The 18978-nt window shown below is 34.0% G+C and overlaps 2 protein-coding genes across 2 annotated transcripts; both read right to left on the bottom strand.

Moving 5' to 3' along the window:
* Positions 1-1216: 1216 nt before the first annotated feature.
* On the bottom strand, positions 1217-2407 carry LOC132169214 (uncharacterized). The gene is made up of 3 exons (XM_059580283.1): positions 2222-2407; positions 1693-2115; positions 1217-1600 (listed from the first exon to the last, which is right to left on the bottom strand). The coding sequence occupies exons 1-3, from the start codon at positions 2405-2407 to the stop codon at positions 1217-1219; spliced, it is 993 nt and encodes a 330-aa protein (XP_059436266.1).
* A 1490-nt stretch (positions 2408-3897) lies between these two features.
* LOC132169215 (receptor-like protein EIX2) lies at positions 3898-6855 on the bottom strand. The gene has a single exon (XM_059580284.1). The coding sequence runs from the start codon at positions 6853-6855 to the stop codon at positions 3898-3900; it is 2958 nt and encodes a 985-aa protein (XP_059436267.1).
* Between the last annotated feature and the right edge of the window lie 12123 nt (positions 6856-18978).

An 18978-nucleotide genomic window follows, 5' to 3' on the forward strand; every position in this document is an offset into this window, starting at 1 on the left:
TTCTTGTAAAAATCCTCAGCCACCTTCTTGATTTGATCAACATCATCTACTTTAGTGCCATACTCATCCCACAAATAGTTAATAGTTTTCTTAGCATTTTGAACCTTTAGAGATCTATGGAAAAAACTATTATTCTGATCTCCCAATTGCAACCATTGATTCCTAGCTTTCTGCTTCAAAAAGGATTCCTCAGCTCTAGTAATGGAAACAAAAGCATGAAGACATTCCCTCTCTTTAAGAAGACTGTCAGCACTACCAAAGGAAGCAAGAACACCATTCTGAGCTAAAGTCAAATTCTCACGAGCTTGAATAACCCTTTGCTTCAAATTCCGAAAACAAACCAGATTTTTCTCCTTTAAAATAGCTTTCACAGACCGAAGTTTCACATACAACTGATACATAGGAAAGCCCTCAGTCTGAATGCTCCAACCCTCCTTAACCCAATCCAAGAACCCTTCATGCTCCAACCAAAAGTTATAGAACTTAAAGGGTTTAGGACCAAAACTTTGCAAAGAACCTGCTGAAATAATAGCAGGGGAATGATCAGAAACTCCCCCTGAAAGGAATTCCACAGCAGTACTTCCAAAAGAACTCATCCAATTCACATTAGCCAAAACTCTATCCAATTTTCTGGCTACAAACCAAGGCTCCTCACTTTTATTAGTCCAAGTGTAAAAACACCCACTAAAATTAAGATCCAGAACTTCAAGATCATTCACACATTGACCAAATTCAATTTCATAAGAAGAAAGCTTATCAGAACCCCATTTTTCAGCCAAGGAAAGAACTACATTAAAATCCCCACAAATCATCCAAGGATTATTACCTACTTTTCCCTTCATAGAACATAAATCAGACCAAAGATGCCTTCTATCCACCCCCTGATTAGCCCCATAGACAAAAGAATGAAACCAACAAAAATTACTATTAAGAGACTTAACAAAACAATTAATACTTTGTTCACTTTTATCCAGAACAATCACTTCAAAATCTGAATTGTTCCAACAAATCCAAATTCTTCCCAAATAGTGTTTATCATAGTTAAAAACATAGTCCCAATCAGGAACAATACAAGCCTTCACCTTATCAGCCTTATTTTCCTTCACTCTAGTCTCAATCAAACAAATAAGACTAACCTTATATCTTTTAATCATACTCACAACCTCCTTCTGCTTAGAGAGGTGATTTAAACCCCTTACATTCCAAATCAGAAAATTCATAAAGTGGGAGAAAAACCTCTCATCAAGACCTCCTCCTCTTCACCCATTTTACCCTTCCCTTTTATTTTTGCACTCTCCTCAACCATAGCAGACTCAATAACATTTTGAAGAGAAGAAAAAGTATCTGAACCTCTCACCCCTGATTTAAAATTACCATCAGCTCTAGCCAGAAGATGGAATGAATTAGTCCAATTACTTTGGTTATCCTTCACACTAGGCTTGGAAACAGGAGTTTTTTTAGCTCTAACCACATTCCATTTAGGTTCAGCCCCTAAATTAGGACCGCCATTCTTCAACTCAGCAACCTTTTCCACCACAAGACCAGCATTCAAGTTTTGAACAGGCTCAGTATTTTTTGGAAGCCAAACCTGTTTCTCAACCTTTGTGCAAGTATGAGAAAGATGACCAAACAACTTACATTTCTTACATTTAACAGGAAGCCATGGATATTCAATGCCAACTACAACCCGACCCCATCAACACCAACAATTTCAATCTCTTTAGGAAAAACAGAATTCATATCTACTTCAACCAAAACTCTAGCAAAACCAAGCCTCAACTGTTCCTCAGTAAAAGAATCAGCACATATAGGCTTACCAACACCACTAGCCACATAACTCAAACATGTAGCATTCCAAAACTCAATAGGCAAATTATGCAATTTAATCCAAACAGGAACAGAAGATAGAGAAATCTTTAAAAGTTGCATACCAGGGGTCCATTTGCGCAAGATCAAAGGTTTATTAGCCATATGCCAGACTCTTGCCTCCATCACCTCATCTCGTGTCTTCTCATCAGCAAATTTAAACAAATATAATCCATTCTCTAACAAAAAAACTTCAACCTTCCCATATTGAGCCCAAATACTCTCAACCGAACGCTCATCAGCCAACACCTATCCAACAAATACTCTCATCAGCCAACACCTATCCAATTGCAGCAATCATCACCAACCCAAGAAGAAAGCGGACACCTATCCAATTGCAGCAATCATCACCAACCCAAGAAGAAAGCCGACCCGATGGATCTCTAAGATTGTCTTTAAAGCGAAGAAGTGCTTTCCTCTCCACCTCTAAGCATCTTAAATTTGGGCTCTTGGTACATGAAATGGATTTAATAAGTTGAAGGTAAGATGCAATTCCAAACAGAGAGAAGAAGAAAATGGGGATGAGATGAAGAGCGGACATATCGCAAACCATTCTGCCACTCAAATGCTTGTGAGGGCCTAAGACATGCATGGTGGAGTTCAAGTATTTATTCATGGCGATGACGAGAATTGGTTCGTAAAGCTAAGCAAGTACAGCTAATTAATAATCCTATTAAACGACTATAATAAAGTTAAGCAAGTAAGATGAAGTTATATATTTCGTCTCCCAAAAAAAAAAAAAAAAAAATACACTTTACCCCCCAAAGTTTGGGACAATTCTCAATTCGACCTTCAATGTTTTAATTTTTACAATGCACCCTCCTCCAAACTTCCAAAATTTTGCAATTTGACTAATTTTATTTCAAACTTTTCATATTGCCCATAATTTTTCTTTTTTTTTTAGAAAAAAAAAAAAGAAACAAAATTCGGGGTTGCCGTAGCCACCCCTTTGGGGGATGCATTACAAAAATTGAAACATTGGAGTTTGAATTGAAAATCGCTCAAAAATATGAAGAGTAAAGTGTAATTTTCCTAAAAAAATAATAATAATAAATACCTAAGACTTTATAAATGCTGTCACATGACAAAACCACTGAGGACTTTCGGAGTACCTACTGCTCCCTTGAAAAATAAAAAAGAATTCACATTGGTTATGAAAGTTTGTCTAATTGTCTTATTGCAAATAATCCACTCGATCTTCGAGTCTACTACTTGGAAATTGCGTGTAAAGTTTCATATGTGCCCGTGATGTTTGCTGATAGTCAATGAAATGCAGATATGGATTTTTCTTTTTCTTTTTTATTGATTTGTTGAGGTTAAATTCGTCCAATGATTCACGTGGGGAGCCGCGTTATACTTGATGGACTAATTATTTCTACTTAAATTTGTAACATATGTGAAGTAGTCATTAAGTTTTTGAGAGATTTAATTATGTGAATTTTCTCTTATAATTGGGACTCCTATAATTTCATAAGGGTTAAATACATAATTGACATATGTGGTTTAACTCTTTATCAAAAAAAAAAAAAAAAGCATAGTTTTTAAAAAGCAATAAAATTGAAATTAAAAATTGAGGAAGTCAAAAGAATGGGGAAGTGGGGAGCCCAATGTTCCGACGAAAGTTGTGCCGGCGGCCAAGTTGAAACTTGAAGCCTTCTTTCTCTTGGCGTTCATTGCTTGCGCGATATGAGAATTTTTTTTCATTTTTAGTGAAATTGTGTTGTCATTCAAGTTTCAAGAAAGATGTCAATTAAATTTAAGACCCCAATATGGTAAATTAAGGCCTTGTCTTGTCATTCGCCAACCACTTGCTCACCATCTTAATCATTTAAATCGACAATGAGAATATCATTGTATTATATGATTACGATGCAATAAAAGAAATCATGTCTCACACAATTGTGAAATCATTCGTATCATGTATATATATATAACTTTAACAAGCGAAGATTGGAGCATATATGATTATAGCAATCTGAAAAACTTATAATACATAGATAATGCATATTAAAAAAAGCTCTAATGCCAGCTTCAACATCTCTCCGACTTGACCCTCCTTAGCAAGAAGTGAACTTTGATCATAACGAACACAACAATCTTGTCCTTCAAATTATCAAAACTTTGAAAGTAAGCTTGTCTCCATGATGTTTTGATAATCAGTGTGCCACAAACTCCCCAAAATCCAACAATAAACCCAGCTACCATGCTAATGTAGAGCGAGAATGACTCGATTCTCCTTCCATGTTTGTTGGCTACTCCATTACCACCATTTGGTGTTACCACAGGTTTAGTTTCATCCTCTAAACACTTGGTTGAAAGAGGAGACCCACAGAGTAAAGAGTTTCCTTTGTAGATAGAGGAGTCATTAAGTGTTTGAAGTTGATTCCCACTTGGAATTTTCCCAGACAAGTTGTTGAATGACAGATTCAAGTGACTTAAGAAAGTCAAAGAAGACAAGCTTTGAGGGATAGGACCATAAAGCTCATTCATCGAGAGATCAAGTGACTCTAACATGTGTAAATTCCCAATTTTACTAGGAATTCTTCCAGTGAGATGATTCATTGATAAATTCATGATGACCAATTCTGAGATGCTTGTTATATTATCAGGTATTTCTCCTGATAAATTGTTACTCGAAAGGTCTATAGAATATACAAGATCAATAACACTTTGACCATATCCATATTCGCTTCCTTTAGAAACCAACAACATTTGATAATCATAGTCTACAACATAACTTTCATTCTCATTACTATGCAAGCTTCCTAAACATTGAGGGATTACTCCTGAAAAATCATTGTGTGCAAGGTCTAGGATTTGAAGATTTGAAAGAAGACATAATTGTTGAGGTATGTCCCCTTGAAACAAATTGGACCTTAGTCTTAACCTCAATAAAAATGGTAGACTTTCTCCTAACCATGTTGGAAGTTTTCCAGAGAATTTGTTTCTTCCAAGATCAAGGCTTTGCAAGTTTCTATAGTTTCTAAAGAATGAAGGAAACTCTCCATCAAGATGATTTTGGCTCAATGATAATACTTCTAGTGATCCCAAATATCGCATTGAACTTGGAACATTGCCAGATATATTGTTCTCTGCTAAGTTCAATATTGATAATTGTTGCAAATCCTTCCAAAGAGGGGGGAGTTTCCCGGATAGGGAATTGTTTCTCAAAATAAGACTTGTTAATTCCTTTAGCATTCCAATAGAAAGCGGAATTTCACCGGTAATTGAATTTGAAGAGAGTTTCAACCAAGACAACTTGGGCAATAACTCACCTATGTTTTCTGGAATAGGTCCAGAAAACATATTATTACCTAGGAATATTTCGCTTAGATTACTGCGAAAAAGTGGAAGTGGACCTTCTAAGCTGTTGGAACTCAAATCAAAATAATATGCTGAAGGGTGAAATTGAAAGTTTGGTACCTGCCCCTGTAGTTTGTTACCAGATAGACTCCAAACGGTGACATTTGGGTAGGACTTCCAAAGGCCATGCGGAATGGTGTCAGAAATGCCAGCATTGTCGAGCACAAGAAGCTTGAGTCCATTTTGTGTTTTTAGCCAAGTTGGAAAAGTTGGGCCGATCCACACGTTTATTAAAAAAATAGTTTCCAGCTTAAACGGAGGAACCCAGTCCTGTTTGACATTTAAAACCAATGTCCAATTTGCAAAAAATCTCCTAGACAACATAAGAGATTTTAATCGGATGAGATTTTGAAAATGAGCTTCAGTAAGGACACCTTCCCAAGAATTCTCTGCTAGGTCCAATGAAACAAGCATTGACAGTTTCCCGATGCTTTTTGGAATGGTTCCGTTCATTTGATTACCAGTGAGGTGAAGTTCTTGCAATGACGATAAGTTCCCATCTTCAGAGCTAATGTTGGAACATTGAGACAAGCCATCTACAAACTCAGTTATCTCGCCATTTATATTGTTCCAATCCAGATATAATGCTTCCAAGTTGCAAAGGTTAGTAAATGAGTTTGGAATCTTGCCAATTAAATTGTTTCTAGCTAAATTCAAGGCACGCAAGTTGGTTAGATGTCCCAGACCAACTGGAATGGTACCTCCAAGCAAAGTGGACTTAAGTTTGATTGTTGAAAGCTCACTCACATTTGACAACCAGTGAGGTATGAAGGAGTTGAAAGGGTTGTAAGAGAGATCGAGGACTGAAAGTAGTGTAAAATTGATGGAGGAAACAGAGTGAGGAAGACTAACAAGTCCACAGCCAGCTAAGTGTAACTCTCGTAAGGAAGGAAGCATATTAACCGCATGAAACCAATTTGGTACTTTCTCAAGATTTACAAAATCCATTCCAAGGTACTTAAGAGAAGGAAAACCATCAACCCATTCCTGACTTCCAGCCTCCAATCTTGGAGATAAAAAGTCAAAGGAGTCAAAGATTGAAAATGAATTGAGGTCTAAATATTGAAGCCTTGAAAGATTCCAAAGATGGGGAGGAATAACACCAACAAACAATGAGAAAGAGAGATTGAGATACGTCAAACTTTCAAGGGAACCCAAAAACTTTGGAATATTGATGCCATCAAAATTATTCAAGCTTAGGTCAAGGTAACTCAAATGCTTTAGATCGAGTAAAGAAGAACTTATCTTGCCCCCAAGGCACGACTTGTTGTAAGCTTCCGTATCTTCATACCAAGAAAATATATCTGTATCAACATCATAATAATTAAACGACGAAAATGGGTTTCTGAGGTCAAGCTTGGCGACATTTCCTGTGTTGCTGTCACAGCCAACACCTATCCAGTTGCAGCAATCATCACCAACCCAAGAAGAGAGACGACCCGATGGATCTGTAAGATTGTTTTTAAAGCTAAGAAGTGCTTTACTCTCCCCCTCTAAGCATCTTAAATTTGGGCTCTTGGACTTGGTACATGAAATGGGTTTAATAACTTGAATGTAGGATGCAATTCCAAGCAGAGAGAAGAAAAAAATGGGAATGAGATGAAGAGTGGACATAAAGCTAACCATTCTGCCACTGAAATGCTTGTGAGGCCTAAGAAATGCATTGGGGTTAAGCATTTATAGCAAGAATTCTAGGCGCTTGTCTTTACACGTGGTACAAGTACATGCTGCAGTTTTTTTAATTAGAGTTAAATAACAACATGTAATATGAGGAGGAGCCTCCGAGTCGGTATACCTAACAGACTAACAGTAAATTGTATAGTAATATTAAGTTATATCCATGTAGAGCCAAATTAATCTTAAATTTCCTACTAAATCTTGCTAATTTTTTATAAAATTTACTCGGTACAAATAATTATATAGATCCTTTTTTTTTTTTAATATATATATTAAAAAATGTATAGTTATAATTTTGTTTTCAAAAAATTTAGATATATGTGATGGTACCGATTAAATGGCAGAGTCTTGTGTTTGGGAGGACAAGTGGCTTCCTAGGATTAGAGAGTTAGGAGGTTACTTCCAAGAGCTAAGATTTATAAGGAGCTAGGCTTGTGTTGAGGTACTCATTGATTGGACCTCTAATGAATGGCAACCCAATAGGCTACGTGAACTATTTGATGAGGGTATGGTTGAGGCTATATGCCAAATTCTTATTGGCTCTATCACTAATAGTGACGTGCCGATTTGGAATGCTACTACAAATGGAGAGTTTGCTGTTAGGAGTGCATATCATCTCCATCATGAGTTACTTTTATCGATCAAAGGGGAATGCTCTCGCATGGGACAACAAAGCTCAATGTGGAAACAAATTTGGTAGATGAATACACCTAACGCTATGAAGGTATTTATGTGGAGAGCATGTCACAATGCTCTAGCCACCAAGGCAAATTTGTTTTGACGAAACATTACAGAGGATCCATTGCGCCCCACCTGCGGAGTGGTGGTAGAAACCACGGGACATGTTTTGTGGAGTTGCTCGGCTGCGAAGGATATATGGAGTAGGTGTGAGAGTAAATCCAAAAAAGAAGCATCGAGAATGCGAAGTTTGCCTTCATATTGGAGGAGCTCTTTCAATATTTGGGTAAGGAAGATATAGAGCTCATGGCAGTTGTGGCTAAAATGTTATGGTTTCGTTGGAATGCTTGTGTTTATGGGAAGAAGGTTAGTCCACCGTCAAGTGTAATCAGGTGTGCCACGAAGTCTCTGGAGGAATTCCAATTAGCTAACTCTTGGAAAGATGGCCCTATGGAGAGGGCGATTACAGATGACGTTCGATGGGAAGCCCCTAAGAATGGGTTTGTTAAAATAAATTTGGATGCGGCTGTGGATTAGAGTAGAAGGAAAATGAGTATTAGTGTGGTTGTTAGAGATGGTAAGGGAGAGGTGTTGGCGACATTGGTAGCGCCAAAAGACTACATCGTCGAGCCCGATATTGCAGAGGCAGCAGGGGCTTTAAGGGCACTTAAGTTGAGTCCGAAATTGGGTTTTCACAGGGTGGTTTTGGAGGGTGACTCCCTCCAAGTGGTGTAGGCTCTTATTAGAAAAATTGGAGCCGTTACGATCATCTTATGGAGGAGGCAAGGGGATTGCTTAATTGTCTGGAAAACTGGAAGATTAAACATGTTAGATGAAATCTCAATGGTGCTACTCATAGCCTGGCGAATGAAGCATTATCCAATAGTGTGAAACAAGTCCTTATTGACGAAGTTTCTAATTACATTTTAGACATTATCTCTGTAGAGCGTTGTGCTTAAGTTGTTTTGATTTATATATTGCTTGATTCCTTAAAAAAATAAAAAAATAAAAAAGGCAGAGTCTCAGATTATAAGATAAAATTGTATGTGAACGTGTTAATTAAGTCAATAATTGAAAGAGTAATTATTATATTTAATTTGAGGTTGTGATAAATAATGAAAGGCACTTAATTTCCACATATCGACTACTTTATTGACTGACTAAGATAAATCCAAGAATTAATAAAAGAGTTTAATTGAAAGTTTATCACAATGTTTACAAAGACTCCATGCCTCAAGTCTTGACGCGGATTAATTTGCCTGTTAAATTCCACATGGGACCCATGATGTCAATAATTTCTAGTGATAATCAATAAATTAAGCTTATATCCACTTTTTTGACGGACTGATTAAGAATAACTCCACTTACTAATTAAAAATAATAATAATAACTCCACTCACTTTTTGACTAACAATAAATCCAAAAAAAAAAAAAAAAAATGATATAATTAAGATAAGATGTCACATTTGGTATGTTGGTCTGTCGACTTTAGGATTTAAAGTTTGTGTGAATGCAAACACAAAGGACCCCTAACTTCTTATATTAAAAATATATCAGCTGAGACTAATCTCTGATATATTATTTAATATATTTAAAAAAAGACATCATGATAGCAACTCATCTGGCGTGTTATATTGTCGATGTGGTTCTCTTAACATCGTGAGAAACAATTAGAAAACGAAAGTCAGTCAAAAGTTTCAAAATGGAGAGACTAATTACAGAAGCATAATGTGAACAAGTAGAAATTAATTTGTTTGAACTTGGAACACAAAGTAGTTTCAGCATTGGCATTACTCCTACTCTCATTCCAAACCTTCCTCCCCGAATCATCCAAATTTATTATTTAGTTGATTTTTTTTTTCTATCTAAAACATTAAAGCTTTAAAAAAAAAAAAAAAAAAAAAAAAAACAAAACAAAAAGCACTAAAAGATCGAAAATAGCCCCAAAATCATCTAAAATCGGCCGTAGGAAGAAGCTCAATGATGGTTATTTCAAAACTACCAATAAGATTAATGTCAATCTCCCCCCTAAGGACAAAAGTACCCTTCATAAGATTAAAAAAACTTTTAAAACAATTTTTTATTTTTTATTTTTAAAATAAACTCCAATTTATAAGGATATTTAAAAAAAAAAAAAAAAACAAAATCTACAGAAAAATATAAAAATTAAGAAAAAGAAAAAGAAAAACCAATTTAGAAGGATAATTTTTTTTATTTTTTTAAATTTTTCCAATTTTATATATATAAAGCAAATTTTTTAGGGGAAAAAAACAGAAGAAAAAAACCAATTTATAAGAATATTTTTAAAATTATTTATTTACTTTTATAAGGATATTTTTGTTTTATTAAAAAAAAATTTAGGTCATTTTTTTGTCTTTTTGCTGGCTTTAGGAGGACATTAATATTTGTTGGTAGGTTAGGGAGGACATTGACACGACTGGTAGTTTGAGAGATAGTAACAATAGAATGATAGTTTGATCAAGGGATTATGTATTTTCATTTTATTTTATTTTTTTCTGTTATTTTTGGAGTTAAATGACAACGTGTAATATGAGGGAAGCCTCCAAGCCGGTATACCTATCAGTACTACTCTTTATCTACAGTTTTTCACTCAAAGCTTTTTTAAAAATAAAAAATAAAAAAAAAAAATTGTTCAAAGCTGAGTAGACCTTAAAAATTTGATGAGCTTATTTTAGGTTATGGACCATCTCATATTAAAGGAGTTTGGAGGTTTAATTATCTCATGCACTACAAAAAAAAAGGAACAGTTTTTGACGTGGCAAAAATGGCACATCAACAAATTTTTTTTTTACGTGTTGAAATTTCTGACGTGTCATAATGTTTGACACGTCAAAATTTTGTCAGAAAAATGACACGTCAGAAAGTCAGAAATTTCTGACGTGCCTCTACTGACACACCAGAAAAAATTTCTGACATGTCATTTTCTAACACGTCAAATTTTTTTTTTTTTTTTTTTCTGACATGCCAATTTTAACACATAAAAAAGAAAAAAAAAAATTGACGTGTCAAACCACCTAACACATCATCAAACGCATGTCAAGAAAAAATTCTTTGTTTTAGTGTCAATATAAAAAATAAAATAAAAATAATAAATTAGAAAAAATATATATACAAAGACTCCATGCCTCAAGTCTTCACGCGGATTAATTTGCCTGTTAAAGTCCACATGGGCCCCATGATGTCAATAATTTATAGAGATAATCAAGAAAGTGTAGATTAGGTTGACATGAAGTCGTAAAGATGTCGGTTTAAGGCTTTCATACGTAAAAACATCTTGAGAAACAATTAGAAAACGAAAGTCGATCAGTCAAAAGTTTCAAAATGGAGAAAGTCGATCAGTCAAAAGTTTCAAAATGGAGAGACTAATTGCAGAAGCAGAATGTGAACAAGTGGAAATTAATTTGTTCTACGTACTCTGATCCCAAACCTCCGTTGCCGAATCATCCAAATTTAGCATTACTATATACGTACAAATTTATTAGTTGGTTACTTTTTTCATCTAAAACACTAAACAGACTCAAAATAGTCCCAAAATTATCTAAAACAGGCCTTAAAAAGAGGTTCAATGATGGCTCAAAGCACCAAAATCGGCCTAAATGCTTAAAAGATGGTTATGCAGTGCGGTTCGGGCTTCAATATTAACCAAACACCAACGGTTATTACAAGCTATGAATTTACTTGCAGTCATTTTGTGGTGACTTTTGGTGATCATTGCATTTTACATGGAAATGATTTTGCATTCAAAATCTGGTAAGAATGGAACTCTGAGTATTTGAATATAGTGCATGATTTTGCTCGATCTGCAATTGACTCAAGAGTGATTCTTTGAAGTGAAAACGTACAACGTTATCTCTAACGCATGTCAGCATGCACTTTCAAGTTTGATGATTTGAATTTTCTCTTCATCATTTGACAGATGTGGAGATGGCTGATGGGAATCAAAGCGTGCATTCTTTAAAGCCTGTTGGTGGAAAGGGAAGAAGTTTAAAAGGAAAAATGGAGTCCAAATTCTAATTGTTTTTTATTTTTTTTATTTTGAACACTCTAAAATATATTACTTCGATGATAAGCTGCGTATTTGGTGTTAAAACTTTATTATTAACAAGTGATTAGACAACTAGCTCGTTCTGAATAAAAAATGATAAATGCAAAGATAGGTAATTACATTGGTTATTAATTTGATCGAGCTTTCTTAATCCATAGGAATCGTATTATGTACGTAGCTCAAGTCCATTTTTGTATTAGTTATAAAAGTTCTCTCATAGAAGGAATATTAATGGTTTGATATTAGAAAAGTGTTGCGGCATTGTGTATCAACTGCAAGTAAACCCAATTCATATGCTTAAAATCTCCCACATTTTCAATCAATACTACTAATTAACAAGAAATACTTAATAAATTGCATAACAACATAAACATCACAAAAACAAAAATTTTTAAAGCGCCAAAACTTCATCAGGTGAAGCTGAAATTAAAATATATACTAGCACGAGAACATCGAGTAATAAAAATTAAAATACTACTCATGTTATCAGCAAAAATACTAGTAAAATGAAGCTATATCTATGTAAAGCCAAATTAATCCGGGCTAATGAAGATATAGAGCTCATGGCGGTTGTAGCTAGAATGTTACGGTTTCATTGGAATGCTCGTGTTTATGGGAAGAAGTTTAGTCCACCGTCCAGTGTAATCGGGTGTGCCACGAAGTCAATGGAGGCATTCCAATTAGTTAACTCTTGGAAAGATGGCCCGATAGAGGGGCGATTACAGATGATGTTCGGTGGGAATTAAGCCCCTATGAACGGGTTTGTTAAAATAAATTGGGATGCGGCTGTGGATAAGAGTAGAAGGAAGATGAGTATCGGTGTGGTTGTTAGAGATGGTAAGGGAGAGGTGTTGGCGACATTGGTAGCGCCAAAAGACCACATCGTCGAGCCCAATATTGCGGAAGCAGCAGTGGCTTTAAGGGCACTTAAGTTGAGGCTAGAATTGGATTTTCACAAGGTGGTTCTGGAGGGTGATTCCCTCCAAGTGGTGCAGGCTCTTAATAAAGATGGAAAAAATTGGAGCCGTTACGGTCATCTTATGGAGGAGGCAATGGGATTGCTTATTGTCTGCAAAACTGGAAGGTTAAACATGTTAGACGAAATCTCAATAGTGCTGCTTATAGCCTGGGGAATGAAGCATTATCCCGTAGTGCAGAACAAGTCCTTATTGACGAAGTTTCTAGTTGCATTTTAGACATTATCTCTATAGAGCATTGTGCTTAAGTTGTTTTAATTTATATATTGCTTGACTCCTTAAAAAAAAAAAAAAAAACTGAAAAAGGCAGAGTCTCAGATTATAAGATAAAATTGTATGTGAACGTGTTAATTAAGTCAATAATGGAAAGAGTAATTATTATATTTAATTTGGGGTTGTAATAAATATTGAAAGGCACTTAATTTTCACATATTGACTAATTTATTGACTGACTAAGAATAAATCCAAGAATTAATAAAGGAGTTTAATTGGAAGTTTATCTCAATGTTTACAAAGACTCCAAGCCTCAAGTCTTCACGCGCGCGGATTAATTTGCCTGTTAAATTCCGCATGGGACCCATGATGTCAATAATTTCCAGTGATAATCAATAAATTAAGCTTATATCCACTTTCTTGACAGACTGATTAAGAATAACTCCACTTACTAATTAAAATTAATAATAATAACTCCACTCACTTTTTGACTAACAATAAATCCAAAAAAAAAATATATATATAAAATAAGATGTCACATTTGGTATGTTGGTCCGTCGACTTTAGGCTTTAAAGTTTGTGTGAATGCAAACACAAAGAACCCCCAACTTCTTATATTAAAAAATATATCAGCTGAGACTAATCTCTGATATATTATTTAATATATTTTAAAAAAGACATCGTGATAGCAACTCATCTGGCATGTTATATTGTCGATGTCGTACTCTTAACATCGTGAGAAACAATTAGAAAACGAAAGTCAGTCAAAAGTTTCAAAATGGAGAGACTAATTACAGAAGCAGAATGTGAACAAGTGGAAATTAATTTGTTTGGACTTGGAACACAAAGTAGTTTCAGCATTAGCATTAATTACTCCTACTCTCATCCCAAACCTTCCTCCCCGAATCATCCAAATTTATTAATTAGTTGATTATTTTTTTTTTTCTATCTAAAACATTAAAGCTTAAAAAAAAAAAGAGAAAAGCTGAAAGATCGAAAATAGTCCCAAAATCATCTAAAATAGGCCGTAGAAAGAAGCTCAATGATGGTTATTTCAAAACTACCAATAAAATTAATGTCAATCTCCCCCTAAGGACAAAAGTAACCTTCATAAGATTAAAAAACTTTTAAAACAATTTTTTATTTTTTATTTTTAAAAAGAAACTCCAATTTATAAGGATATTTTAATTTTTTTAAAACTACAGAAAAATATAAAAATTAAGAAAAAGAAAAAGAAAAACCAATTTAGAAGGATAATTTTTTAATTTTTTTTAATTTTTCCAATTTTTTAAAATTTAAAAAATATATATAAATATATATAAAAAAAAAATAAAAAATAAAAAAAATAAAAAAAAGAAGCAAATTTTTAGGGGAAAAAAAAGAAGAAAAAAACCAATTTATAAGAATATTTTTAAAATTATTTATTTACTTTTATAAGGATATTTTTGTTTTATTAAAAAACTTTTAGGTCATTTTTTTGTCTTTTTGCTGGCTTTAGGAGGACATTAATATTTGCTGGTAGGTTAGGGGAGACATTGACACGACTGGTAGTTTGGGAGACAGTGACAATAGAATGATAATTTGAAGGGATTATGTATTTTTAATTTTTTTTTTCTTTTTTTGTTATTGTTAGAGTTAAATGACAACGTGTAATAAGATAAATGCTACTTCGTGTATTTTGAAGTGTTTACTTTTAAGTGCTTATTCTTTGATGTGGTAGTAAAAGTACTATTGATATATCATATATAAATTAACCGTTCAGATTTAATAATAATTTTTATTGCCAAGTCAAAGAATAAGTAGTTGAGAGTAGGGAATCGAATATGTATGTCCCATTTCATATAGAACAATAATAGATGACTTCTTCTCGTCTAAAAGTATGGAGAAGAAGGAACTGAAACAAAGTTTTACAACTGAAGCATGGAGCTCATGCATCCACAGAGTTCATCTCGTTTTATAGCACATCATTTTTTTGAATTACAATATTAGTTTCGGTAAAGCAATATTAAGTATGATGGAAATTAAGACCGCAAAATGGAAAATTAAGGCCTTGTTTTTAGCCAACCTTTTTGGCTCACCAACTTCAGAATAAGAGAATAACCATATGATAAATGGTTATTGGGAAATGGGATGCAAAATATCTCTCACAATTGCAAAATGATATATATATGACTTTAACAAGATAAGATCGGAGCATTTATTATAACAGCAACTTGAAAAACTTATAATACATAAATGATGGATATTAAGAAAAACTCCAATTCCCATAGCTTCAACTTCTCTCTGACTTGACCTTCCGTAGCAAGCGAACAATTTTGACCATAACCAACACAATAATCTTGTCTTTCAAATTATCAAAGCTTCGAAAGTAAGCTTGTCTCCATGATGTTTTGATAATCAATGTGCCACAAACTCCCCAAAATCCAACAATAAACCCAGTTGTTATGCTAATGTACAAGGAGAATGACTCAATGCCAGCCCTTCCATTTTCATTGGCTCCTCTGTTACTACCATTTGGTGTTACTCCAGATTTAATTTCATCCTCTGAACACTTGCTTGAAAGAGGAGGCCCACAGAGTAAAGAGTTCCCTTTGTAGATAGAAGAGTCACTAAGTGTTTGAAGTTGATTCCCATGTGGAATTTTCCCAGAGAAGTTGTTGAAAGACAAATTCAAGTTACTTAAGAAGGTCAAAGAAGACAAGCTTTCACACTACAAAAATTATGTTGATTAGTAACGTGTTAACTATTCATTACTTTTTGGCACGTTACAAATTAGTAACGTGTCAAAGAGTGACACGTTACTAATTATTTTAGTAACGTGTGAAATTCCACACGTTACAAATTTGTAACGTGTTAGTTTGACACGTTACAAATTAGTAACGTGCCAAAATGACACGTTACAAATTAGTAACGTGCCAAAATGACACGTTACTAATTTGTAACGTGTGAAATTCCACACGTTACAAATTTGTAACGTGTCATTTTGGCACGTTACTAATTTGTAACGTGTCAAACTGACACGTTACTAATTTTTTGTCAAATTAATTAATACCATTAATATTATTTGGTTACATATTTGTTATTTTAAAAATATATATATGTATTTAAAAAAATACTAGCAACTCTGTATATAGTCTAGAATATTATTTCTAAAAATCAGAATTAAATAGTTTAATTATCATTACAATATGATAAATATATCAAATGGAAAGCTTTATCTATATACTAGTGCAGTAATATGAATAATTTAATTTGTACTTAAGCAACAATTGGATCTCTTCGTAGCTACTTTAGTATATGTTATTATAAAATGTAACAAAATTATTATGAAAACTAAATAAATCATCTTAGTATATGCATGTTGTCAATTTATTTAAAAATTTGAAAGAAAAAAAAAACAAATCTTGAAACTAGCTAACACTTACTTTTTAATATCTCTCAAATTAAATATTGCATTAATATCTACTCAAACTACAAAAAAAGTTTGTAAGGTAACCCTTTTTGAACTAAAATGATAAAAATACCCCTATAAAAAATGTAGGGAAAAATACATAAAATCAAGAAAGACATTATTAAAAAATTGGTAACCCATTTCAGCGAGTAATGGGTTAGCATAATTATATGACCATGGGCGGACTCACATATACCATTGGGGGGCCCCAAAAGTTTTAAAATTCTTCTTATAATATGTAAAAGACAAATTATATATTTCTATGTGATTATGTATTTATTTAAGTTCATTTCCTCAAGTCGAAATAATATAGTTTTAGTCTTTGTATATGACAATTTTATACATCCAGATGGAAGAAGTTTTTCCGACACAATTTTTTTACAGAATAAAATCTTAGTCCAACAAGCGTTTTTCCGACACTATATATATATATTTTGACACAATATACATTTTTTTGACACAATATACATTTTTTGACACTATATATATAGATATATTTTTTTAAAAAAAAAAAAAAAAATCAAAATAATTATTTTTAGCAACCACGTGGCACGTTACCAATTAGTAACGTGCCACACGTGGCACGTTACTAAGTTGCTAAAAATAATTATTTTGAGCCAATCAGGTGCACGAGTACTTTCCCCCAAATTTCTCCTCTGTTTTCCCTCTTCTTTTTCTTCTTCCTTTTCTTTCCCTCCAGTCCAGCGCTAGCACCGTGTATATCACCCCAAATAGTAATTTTTTTTCTCTCTTCCTCCTCCGGCCGTTTGGTTCTCCTCCGGCGTTGCTGCATTTCTGCTCGTAGCTCCTCCCACGCGTGCGCTCTGCCTCCTCTCTCCCCCGCTCGTTTCCTCTCTTCTACGGTTGCCGGCGTTGTCTCCCTCCAGGCGGCCTCTGTCACTCCGGTGGCGTCGAACCCAGGTGACTCTCCGACACTCTCTCCCTCTCCAATACTATACTGCAGGTAGATACTCAAATTTCTCAAATTTGATGTTTGAGAAATTTGATATAGGAGTGAAAAGAAACCCATTTTAATTTCTCAAATTTGTTTAGCTTTTGTTTGATTTCCTGCAACCATTATCGTTTGAATGGCATATTATTAGTTAATTTTTAGGCTTTTGTTTGATTTCTTGATATTATTGTTTGAATGAATTGGAACGAAGCATGTTGAAGTTAAATGGTGAAAATTGTTAAGGTTTTCTCTAACTATTCTAAGACGTCCTTGTGGCTTGAAATCAAAAACAGCTTGACTACTGGGGAGAGATTGCTAAATTGGCTGGGGTCATTGGAGAGACACGTTATGCTCTCTCTGCAGAGGGTGTATAGAAGGAAGGGATCATCTCTTTTTTTAGTGTAGTTTCGATAAGAGAATCTGGAATAGGTATTAAGATGTGTGATAGATAATCTCTCAAAGGCAAAAGCTTAAGAGTAATCTTGTGTAAATTATCTTTTGGGGCTGTAGTTGATCACATTTGCAGGTAAATTAATGAAATAAGGCATGGTAATGTGGTGAAACTAGAGAAGGGGATTCTCAATTAAATTTATTGGGAAATCAGGACTCAAGTAATGAGTGCTGGGAAATTCAAGAAATTAACAATAAATAAGCATATGTGTTGTAGATGGGGGTTTCATGGTTGAATAGGCATATTAGGAGTCTTGGGGGTTTTGGTTGATTTCTTGATATTATTGTTTGAATGGCATATTAGGAGTCTTGGGGGTTTTGGTTGATTTATTGATATTATTGTTTGAATGGCATATTAGGAGTCTTGGGGGTTTTGCTTGATTTCTTGATATTATTGTTTGAATGGCATATTAGGAGTCTTGGGGGTTTTGCTTGATTTCCTAATATTATTGTTTGAATGACATATTAGGAGTCTTGGGGGTTTTGGTTGATTTCTTGATAGGGTCGTTTGAATGGCATATTATTTGTTAATTTTTAAGCCTTTGTTTGATTTCTTGATATTATTGTTTGAATGGCATATTAGGAGTCTTGTTGGTTTTGCTTGATTTCCTAATATTATTGTTTGAATGGCATATATATTAGGAGTTAATTTGTAGGCTTTTGTTTGATTTCTTGATATTATTGTTTGAATGGCATATTAGGAGTCTTGGGGGTTTTGCTTGATTTCTAGATATTATTGTTTGAATGGCATATTAGGAGTCTTGGGGGTTTTGGTTGATTTCCTACTATTATTGTTTGAATGGCATATTAGGAGTCTTGGGGGTTTTGGTTGATTTCTTGCTAGGGTCGTTTGAATGGCATATTAGGAGTCTTGGGGGTTTTGGTTGATTTCTTGATAGGGTCGTTTGAATGGCATATTAGGAGTCTTGGGGGTTTTGGTTGATTTCTTGATAGGGTCGTTTGAATGGCATATTAGGAGTCTTGGGGGTTTTGGTTGATATCTTGCTAGGGTCGTTTGTTTGAATGGCATATTAGGAGTCTTGGGGGTTTTGCTTGATTTCTTGATATTATTGTTTGAATGGCATATTAGGAGTCTTGGGGGTTTTGGTTGATTTCTTGATAGGGTCGTTTGAATGGCATATTATTTGTCAATTTTTAGGCCTTTATTTGATTTCTTGATATTATTGTTTGAATGGCATATTAGGAGTCTTGAGGGTTTTGCTTGATTTCCTAATATTATTGTTCGAATGGCATATTAGGAGTCTTGGGGGTTTTGGTTGATTTC

The sequence above is a fragment of the Corylus avellana genome, chromosome ca2, assembly GCF_901000735.1.
Source record: "Corylus avellana chromosome ca2, CavTom2PMs-1.0".
Lineage (NCBI taxonomy): Eukaryota > Viridiplantae > Streptophyta > Magnoliopsida > Fagales > Betulaceae > Corylus > Corylus avellana.